At 37.1% G+C, this 9,972-nt stretch overlaps 1 protein-coding gene across 2 annotated transcripts; it reads right to left on the minus strand.

Annotated features, from left to right (window-relative positions):
* Positions 1–592: 592 nt before the first annotated feature.
* On the minus strand, positions 593–8,515 carry LOC100264477 (ATP-dependent RNA helicase-like protein DB10). 2 transcript variants are annotated; one of them, XM_010662588.3, is made up of 9 exons: positions 8,339–8,515; positions 6,533–6,850; positions 6,100–6,255; positions 5,008–5,076; positions 4,154–4,423; positions 3,707–4,057; positions 3,287–3,564; positions 2,373–2,762; positions 593–1,607 (listed from the first exon to the last, which is right to left on the minus strand). In XM_010662588.3, the coding sequence occupies exons 2-9, from the start codon at positions 6,833–6,835 to the stop codon at positions 836–838; spliced, it is 2,589 nt and encodes an 862-aa protein (XP_010660890.1). In that variant the 5' UTR covers positions 6,836–6,850; positions 8,339–8,515; the 3' UTR covers positions 593–835. The 2 variants fall into 2 exon arrangements, with proteins under 2 accessions (XP_010660890.1, XP_002273908.2); XM_002273872.5 differs by having other exon boundaries at positions 6,100–6,258.
* Between the last annotated feature and the right edge of the window lie 1,457 nt (positions 8,516–9,972).

The raw sequence follows: 9,972 nt of genomic DNA on the forward strand, positions 1-9,972 counted from the left end.
AAACTTCAAGAGAGGAGAGCAGTTTACTCAACAGCTCCAAAACCACACCAAACAAAGCATTGCACATTCCTTTTTCCCAAGTTCCACATTCAATTTAATGACTCATAACTTAATTCAAGTAGTCCAATAAATTAAAAATATTTAATATCATAACTTATCATTAAAAACTAACTTCTACTTAAATTTCTTTGATGCTTCTGTAATGAAAATGCATTCCCCAATCAAGACCAGCATCCACCCATTCATATAAATATTATAGATATTTAACAAACAAATTTATTACCTAAAATTAATTAAAATAAATGTAAAAATTAATATATTAATTTTAAATTAATTTTATTAAACAATATACAAATAAAAATTAAATAATAAATTTTAAGTCAATAATTTAATAATTTAATAATAAAGTTCGCAAATAACTTGTGAATTAAGCACAAAATAATTCAAGTAGAATGCAACACAGGCTGCTATCAATATAGATGGTTATATGGCGTATCCAGGGTTTGTATAAATAATGCTCCATGCAACATTTTTCAGCCTCAGGCCTTCAAATTTCTAACCAAAATTACTAAGAAACACGGAAGACGCTTGATACACTTAAAGATGTCCTGGGTTCTGTGTATTCAGCCCTTCAAAATCAATGGATCAGTCACCAAAAGTCAATTTCCATACCTAGGTTTCCCTGTAGCTATCACAATGCCGCTATATCCGGCTACTGTAGCACTAAAACGAAACGGTCAAAAACAAAAAAGACAAAAAGGGGGGTGAAAGAGAACTTGAGCATCAAAAAACAATGCTTAGACCACCAGCCCCACAAGATTTTCATTCTCCTTTCTTAAGGAGATGCCTGATGGGGGTCTGCAGTAGGTGCTTGAAATGTTCCATCGTCATCAGCTGGAATCATGCCTTCCTCTTCTTCTTCACCAAAATAAGAAGCTCGATGGCCATTGGCGTAACCTACAACATCCTGCCCACCACCTGGTGATCTTTGCCAGTCCTGTGGAGTATCATCATATGGTGCCCTGAGCTTATCCTTCCCGCCACCATCACCATCAGAAGCCTTCAACTTTTCCTTCCCTACACCAGCAGCACCAGGTGGGGACTGTGATCTCTCTGGGGAAGAACCACGTGCATTCACAGAATTTGTGAAACCCCTTGTACCATCTTTGTTGTAAGGTGAAACACGCTGCCGCTGTGGTGGTGGTGATGACTGAGGCTTCTGCTCCATGGCTGATTTATGGAAACTGCGCATGGGAGAGCGTTCCCGAACATTGTCATTGTTGTAAGGTGAAACATATCGACCATGCGGTGAACGAGCCTGCTCCATGGCTGATTTATGAAAACTGTGCACTGGGGACCGTTCACGTACAGGTGGAGCCTTGTTGTATCTTTCAAGGCTACGACTCCGGCTGCGAGACTTGCTTCGACTGCGGCTCCTGCTCCGGGCATCACCATAAGCCTGCCCCTTGTTGGGGCTCTGACTTCTACTTCGGCTACGAGCTCTATCCCTTTCTCCAGCCCGGATACTACTTGCATGGTAGCCCCTATCATACCTTGAACGAGTATCAAAATCATGCCCATCATGATAACTGTGGTCGTACCTGTCCCTGCATAACAAACGCATTCAGAGATTCATCATTTTGTCTCCAACCACTAGCTCTAAAACTATATGCTTGCACATTAACATAACGAGGTAATGAAGACAGCCCATTTTGTTCACAATCAAGACAGCAAAATCCACCATACCGATGTAGGCATACACACAGATTTTAAATTCAATATGGACTCCCAAAGAATCTGAAATTCAAAACTATAGCAGAAACACCACTGTTTTTCCCTTCTTCCCCCCTAGTTTGGAAATTTAGCTTCAGTATGAGCAGTGGGGATCCACATTGAAGTCTAACAGATGTATTTCTTTTCTTGGTTTAAAAAATTCTTGTTAGTACGGGTTTGTATAACATAGATTATTATTTATAAGAGTTGATTGAGGAATAAAATAATATTGGGATAGCTAGATGAAAGAAAAAAACATTAATTATTAACAGGGGATTTAAATGTGGCTGAAACTTTTGCAATTAACATTCTCAAGCAAAATTGATTTTGGATTGATAAATGCAAAACCATGCAGAGAATTTGAAAGGGAAGGATTCCAAGTTTTAAAATGGAACCATAACCAAAAAATAAATTGGAGCTATTATTAAAACTCAATATCTTCATAACAACATGAGTAAGTGATGTAGTTTCTATAAATCCTGAAAAGATCAAAAAACTCATATGAAAGGGCTCCTCTCCAAAGAAATGCAGGGGGCAGGGAAAAGGGAGACAAAAACCCCAAAGATAGACAGCTAAAATATGTAAGTAAATATAGGTACCTGTCACGTTGATCTTGGTCAGCTCCCCGGCCCCCACCTCTTTCCAACCTACTGGAAGATGATGGAGCCATTCCCCAGCCACCCCTTCCACCATCCCTACCACCATAACTTGAATCATTTCGTCCACCACGGCCTCCATCACGACCACCAGTACCAGAGCCCCAACGCCTAGACCTGCCCATCCCACCACCACGTGAAGCCATATCACGAATCTCCGGAGGGACTCGCTGGTTTGCCCCTTCTAGAACTTTGACAAGATCTGAAGCATACTTTGCATCCTGCTCTGCAAAGAATGTGTAAGCAACTCCAGTGGCACCTGCCCTACCAGTCCTTCCAATCCTGTGCACATAATCCTCTACTCCAGTTGGGAAATCATAGTTGATAACCACCCTGTGATAAAAGATCAGGTCATTCTAGCATTATAACCTAATTTTTACCTTTGAAATCTAAAGAAAGGATGGAGAAGAGACATATATACACACACTTTGACCAATTAGAATAGAGCATAAAATCTCCTCCTTTTTTTTTTAATAAATTACTAAGAAATTTGATCTCTATCACAAAGTAATTCACAAGGCGGAGATATAAGATCATTCAGAGTGCTTGAAAGTTGAAAACAAGAAGTTGCATGCTGATCTAGATGTCGAAATCATTTTGAACAGCCAAACAGTGACCTAACATGATAGAGAGCATGCTTGTGTGCACACAAACACACATTGCACGGTTTTGGGATAAAAAATTTTAAGCTCAAATTTCACTCATGTTATACGAGGGAAAAGAGGCAAAATATTCAGTAATGAGAGACCAAATAGGTAGAAACTCAGCTTCATCAGAAATAATGTAAAAAAAAATAGAGTAATCAATCAACCTGCTCCACTTGTTCTATAATTTAAACACAGAATAACTCCTCTTACCTGATATCCTTAATGTCAAGTCCTCGAGCTGCAACATCGGTGGCCACAAGTACCGGGGACCTCCCAGTGCGGAACTGATTCAATACATAATCCCTCTCACCTTGAGATTTGTCTCCATGAATGGCAGCAGCTCCAAAGGGGCGGGTTAGGTTCCGAGCCAGTTGATCACACATCTTCTTAGTTGAACAGAAAATGATAATCTTGGATCCTGGTTCTTGAGAGCGCAATATCTGCTCCAACCGCTTGTGTTTCTCCATATATGGCAATACTTCAACATACTGCAAGAAAACAATGAGAGAAGTACTTCAATAGAAAAATATAATAGAAGTGACATAAGAAACTCCATCTCTTGTTGTCAGAGCCAGAATAACATAAACATTCTTAATCTGTTTTGTGGTAAGTCAAGAACAGCTTCCACACCTGAGTGATCGCCTTGTTTGCAACAAGCTCATCAACATTCCCAATGTTAACCTGAACAGGATTAACTAGTAGATCTGCTGCAATCTTCCGAACCTCCTTCGGCCATGTTGCAGTGTACATGAGAGTCTGCCGGCGAGCGGGTACCTCTTTCACAATCTTTCGAATCTGAGGTTCAAAACCCATGTCCAGCATTCGGTCTGCCTCGTCCAGCACCAGATAAGACACTTGACGGAGGCTGACTCTTCTCATTTCCAGAATATCATTCAAGCGGCCAGGAGTAGCAACCACGATATCTGCTCCTCTGTCTAGATCTCTCAACTGGGGACCCTTTGGTGCTCCTCCATACAAACACTTAAAAGACAAAAACAAATGAGAACTAACATCAGCAATTAAAACAATCATTTTTCCTAAACAGCAAAAAGGTATTAAGAGTTGCAAGTAACAAACTGTGCATGAAAGTCTTGATGATCTTCCAAACTTCACAGCTTCATCTTGTATCTGTGTTGCCAACTCCCTAGTTGGTGAGAGTACCAAAACAGTTGGACCCATTTGGGGATTATTGCGGATGCGTTTGAGATGAATAAAGCCAGGAATTAGGTAGCCCAGTGTTTTCCCTGAACCCGTCTTAGCAATGGCCACTATATCACGACTTTGAAGAGCAACTGGCCAAGACTGTGCCTGAATTGGAGTAGGGGCAGAGAACCCAGCACTGTATACCTGGAAAAGCAAAAACCAGCAGCCCCTGTAAGAGAGGTACTGTCTCCAAGATTTCGAGTTGGTTTTCTTTTTGGACTTATGGGAGGCTAATGCAAGAAGAAGCATCATCTCCCACAAATGCGGGCAGCCAATGCTTGCTGATGCAAGCTAGAGCAGGAGGAGGCCTCTTCTTCTGTTCGGACCAAGTGGCAGACTGAATCATCACCAACAGCAGTCCCGGCCATGAACTTGGGTGATTCGGAAAGCCCTTCTCAAAAATGGTCCACCGACAAGGGCGCTCCAACTAGGCCCCCAACAAAGAGGATGGCACAGCGTACGACATTAGCTCCTCCCTGGAGCAAATATCGCACCTGGGACAAAAAGTGCAGATGGAAAAAAACAAATGAACATGAGTGTGAAGCACAACCTCCGTCCTCCAGCAACCACAGAACTTGCAGAAGAAACACTCAGGTCACATAGTTTAGCAAACTTACATGGACTTCTAGCCAGCAGAATATTGCATAAAGACCCAAAAAAAGAAAAAGAAAAAAAAAAAGAAAAAGAAAAAAAAGAAAGTACATTCAATGAAACAAGGAAAGCCATACCTCTCTAATAATCTCTGGAGGAAAGCCCGTAGATTCAAATGATGTGAAAGGTTGGGGAACATCATCTCCCTGATGGAGGTTGGCAAGCAAAAGAACTCATTAAAAATCTTAAGGGAACCCCACACCAAATAAGATGAAAAGAATTACATGGATTAAAGCAATTGATAAGGACCTGCTATAGCAACAAAAGTAGTGCAAGATACACACGCCTGAATAGTTGGTCATCTTATTGAGAGAGAAAAAATATTGATTCTAAAGAAAGTTAATTAACTGCTCTAATTCTGATTGCCAATATATCCCTCTTGCATCCATTGAAGGAAATCAAGTCAGTTTCTTTTGGAAAACAGAAGTTTAATTATAGAGATAGACAGACATACCCATCTGAGCTTTAAACATGACTTCTCAGTGTCGATGAATATAAAAATTTATTACACTTCTTTTATGCTTTTCTAGAGAGCATGTCCAATATGATTAAGCACATTTAGTATAGGAATTCTACAATAATTGCTCACAGTATCCAGATATACTTTCAAATTTGCATTCATCAACCATCCATGACAACTTACTGTCAAGGATTTAAAATGAAAAAACAACCCAAAAGATTAAATTATGACCCACAGAAGCAGAATTAAAACTTAGATATATACCTCAACAAATTTTTTCAAAAAATTTTATAGGCACGTCTCTACATGAATCAAGCCTGACACTTACCCCAACCCCTCGCCACCCAAACTAAGCCTCAGAGGTATCCTTTTTAACAATTCAAAACACACCTGTGATTCTCAACTCATGCAAGAATCTCAGATACATTCTCATGCCTCAATAAGCAAACTACACCACATTGTAAATATTTTATCACCATGCAAGTAACTGGAAAAAAAAACAGAAGAAAAAAATCAAAGATACAAAGTTGAAAATAATTAACAAACTAAAGCATAAATAGATTAAATGCACATTTCAGGAAGCTAATGATCCACCTAAATCATACAAGTAATCATGAATGATGAACATTTAAAAAGAAAATGTTAACACCTAAATATTATGCAATTCTGCTAGTAAAAAACCAAATGCAAGGAATCACCAGATACTCACTGTAACTGTTATTTCATGCCGACGGCGATAGGACTCTGTTGATGCACCACTCCCTGGGCCTGAGGATCCTTGTCCTCTAACAGAAGACCCTCCATGTCCAGCACCAACAATCCCATTAGGTGGATCATGAGAATGAACTGTCCCACCTCTGGCACTCTGCTGCAGAATTAAAAACAGAGGAATAAGCAAAATGAAGATATTTTCAACCTTTAAAATTTTAAAGCAAGGAACATCATCCAAGGTTTAAGGTTTCCTATGATGCAGCTTGTCAGACACTTGTGAACAAGTCCTGACAGCCAAATTTCTCCGGAGAGTGTTAGATGACATTCTAAAGCAATTTAGGATGGAAAAGATTTGGAGCTTAAAAGTGCTTCCAAAGATCAAACAACCATGACAATAGGCTGAAAAATAGAAAATACAAGTACATATTTACCTGAAGATTCCTTGCTCTGTTATACTTATCATCTTCTTCATTCAGACCATGGTCACGACGCTGTCCTTGAGAAGATTGTTGAACTTGAACTGAAGAACTTATGGATGCTGAAGACTTTGGAGGTGGTGCTAAACTTGCATTTGAAGAAGCACCAGGCCTCTCAGGCCTCTCATACTGGGTTACATTGGTCTCTGGATTCCAAAAGTAAAGATACCCTGTTTTCCCATCAACCAGGCCTTTCCACGGTTTGGGAAGAGTAGGGTCTTCTGGTGCATAACGTGGACCAGTTGCGGTTGCAGCCATACCAATTTCACAATCCTGCAGCAGCAGGAAATTGCAAGATATAAGGTGAGATGAGAGAAATAAAAAGGTAAAAAACTGGACCAATTTGATTTGTAAAACAAAAACACATGCAGCAGACAAACAGGTATCAAAACAATAATTGTTAAAACAAAGAAACCATATCACACATTCAACATCTCCATAAACTCTAAAATAACATGCACAGAAAAAAAACAAGCCATTACTGTGCCCCATCCATACAGGAAAATGGTAACATGAGGTCCCAACAACCATATATCAAGAAAGCATTCATATCCAAAGCACCCCTATAAGATATGACAGTGGAATGTCACAGTGTACAGTCATTTCATCCCATAGGTTTTAGTTTTTAGACTTCAAACAGTTCAGGAAAACAGATGGGAAACAACCAAATCCAAATGAAAATAACAATAATAATAATAATAAACCAAAAGAATTAAGTCAGAATGTGTCTCAAATTCCTAAAGGGCAAAAATTGTTGTCCATTTCATTATAGAATTTGAAGCTTTAACTTCAAAAATGAGACATCACGATCCACTCAGGAAAATGGTAACATGCTATCCTAACAACCATATATCAACAAGGCATTCATATCCAAAGCGCCCCTATAAGATATGACAGTGCTATGTCAGTTAAAAATCATTCCAAAGGTGTCAGTTCTAGAGTTCCAGCAGTTCAGGAAAACAAAAGGTAAATGGATTAAGTCATAATGTGTCTCAAACTTCTAAAGGACAAAAGAAGTTGTCCATTTCAATATGGGATTTGAAACTTTAATTCCCTGAAAAAAGAAACGTGTTTAAAAATGAGTTAGGACATTCTTAATACCGCTAATATCCTGTGGTTTAACAACGCTGACGATGGAGATCAGATTAAAACTCAAAAGACCTCAACCATTAACCCTAACTCAGCATGATGTGTGTAAAATTTCCAATTTTTCAAAGATTCAGATTGTCAGACAAAAAAATCTACCAACTTCATAAAGGTGTCAATAAGTTCAACATCTACAGCCAACCTATTAAATCATCCACAATTTTAAACTTATCCCAACAAAAAACTGCAAATTCCCCGCAAAAATCCAATCCCTGGACGTTGGACCATATGGCTTACGAGTTTGAAAACCACCATTGAGGTCAAAATCTAAACCTACGGTTGATTCCTGGGAAAACATTTTAAAAGACATTCGAAAACTAAAATCCAAATCCTATGTTTCGCCCTCTATTTAATTTTCCAATAATTTAGGGCAAAGAAAGAGCATACTTAGTCGGTTTCTCACCAATCTATCATTCGAAGCTTTACTTTTTCACTTTGCCCATATTTTCACGGCATCCAATCGGATCGTTAATAGAATAATCGAAATGGCCACCGCTGACACCCTAGATTTCACTCTCTGATCGACCTTATGCTTTGTTTATAAAACTCTATTCAGATCTAGAACTTGAGAGCAATAAATAATTGAAATTAAGAGGAAAAACAAAGGATTCGTACCAAACGACGCCGCCTTGAAGGTCGAAGGAAGACGCCAAAGGGGTGGGCGAAGAAGCTGCGAGAAATGCTCCCCTCCTCCTCCTCCTCTCTAAAAATATATTTCCCTCTCTACCCCCTTGCCACGAAACGACGCTTCCGAAGGGCAAAGAAACGTAGAAAGGAAATGAGGAGAACGAGTGGAGAAGCGTTGTGGTATATTTATAGCAAATGGAGATGGTGGGTGTGGTTAGATTCAGAACGCGGGTTGAGTCGTGAATTTAACCATGGTTAATCCGGATAACCCTGAGGCTGAGGAAGAAAAATATCGTAAATCGTAGGTGGCCTATGCGACTGAAGAAGGTTTACTTTACCGTGCGACTGCTGAGGGATTTTTTTGGAGAAAAGAGGACAAGCCGCACATGATAGAAAACTAAGAAAATACACTTTTTAATATTTATTTTCTTTTAATATTCCAACTAATCCTTTAAATATTTTTTCTCAAAATGGTTCATAAGATCAAGGGAAGGAAAGGTCTTCCCAGAAACCATAGTTGATGCTTGAAAACCATAAAATAACAAATTTAATTTAAAATAATGATATCATTCCCTTTCTCTGCCAACGATATAATACCGATGCTTGTAATACTGAGAATCTTTAAATATAATCTTCAACTCAATAACTTTAATAATTCATGAACAAATATTTATTTTAAATATTTGGATTAATTTATTCTATATATATTATTTTAATTTTTATTAGACAAATAAACTTCAAATTCAATAAAACTTAATGTGTTGGATTCATTAATGATTCCTATATTTTTTTTAAATGATTTAAAACTCAAATAATTCATCAACTTTATTATTTATCTTTTATCATTTTTTTTTTCTTACAAGCAAATGGACTCAAAATCAAATAAGACTTAATAACTTAAATTCATTAATTTTTAAAAATAATTTAAAGCTCTAATAGTGAACCAATTAATATCATAAATTTATGAATAAAATTTGATTTATAACAATTTTATTGTTTATCTTTTACATAAAATCATTATTTTTTTTATTTTTTTTACTAGGTAAATGAATTTCAAATTAAATAAGATTTAATGTATTTGACTCGAATTTAATAATTTTCAAAATAATTTAAAACTTATATAGTCAATCGATTAATATCATAAAGTTTATAACAACTTTATTGTTTATCTTTTATTGTCGTTAATTCTTTTTTTTTTAGGTAAATGAATTTCAAATAAAACAATACTTAATGTGTTTTATTTTATTAATAAGTTTATTATTTCTATATTGTTCATAATATAATATTTTTCAATGTTGCTAATTTTATGATCAAGTTTTTATCTTGTCGTTTGCCTTTATGTCAAATTTTTTAGTCTGAGCTTGTCATTCTATCTCTTGCGAGCGATATGTTAGCCAAGTATTTCCTTTAATAAGAGTTTGAAGACCGCGAAATAAAAATAAAATCATGATTGATGTTCTTAAGCCTTGATGTTTGTTTATAAATAAATAAATAAATTCATCGAGTTAAAAGGCAAATTAAGAAAGATCAAGTTAATTATAAAGAGTATATTGTTCCTAAATTCCTTATAAAGAGTATATTGTTCCTAAATTCCTTAGTAACCTTTCTTATAATTTTTTACA

The sequence above is a fragment of the Vitis vinifera genome, chromosome 14, assembly GCF_030704535.1.
Source record: "Vitis vinifera cultivar Pinot Noir 40024 chromosome 14, ASM3070453v1".
Classification (NCBI taxonomy): Eukaryota; Viridiplantae; Streptophyta; class Magnoliopsida; order Vitales; family Vitaceae; genus Vitis; species Vitis vinifera.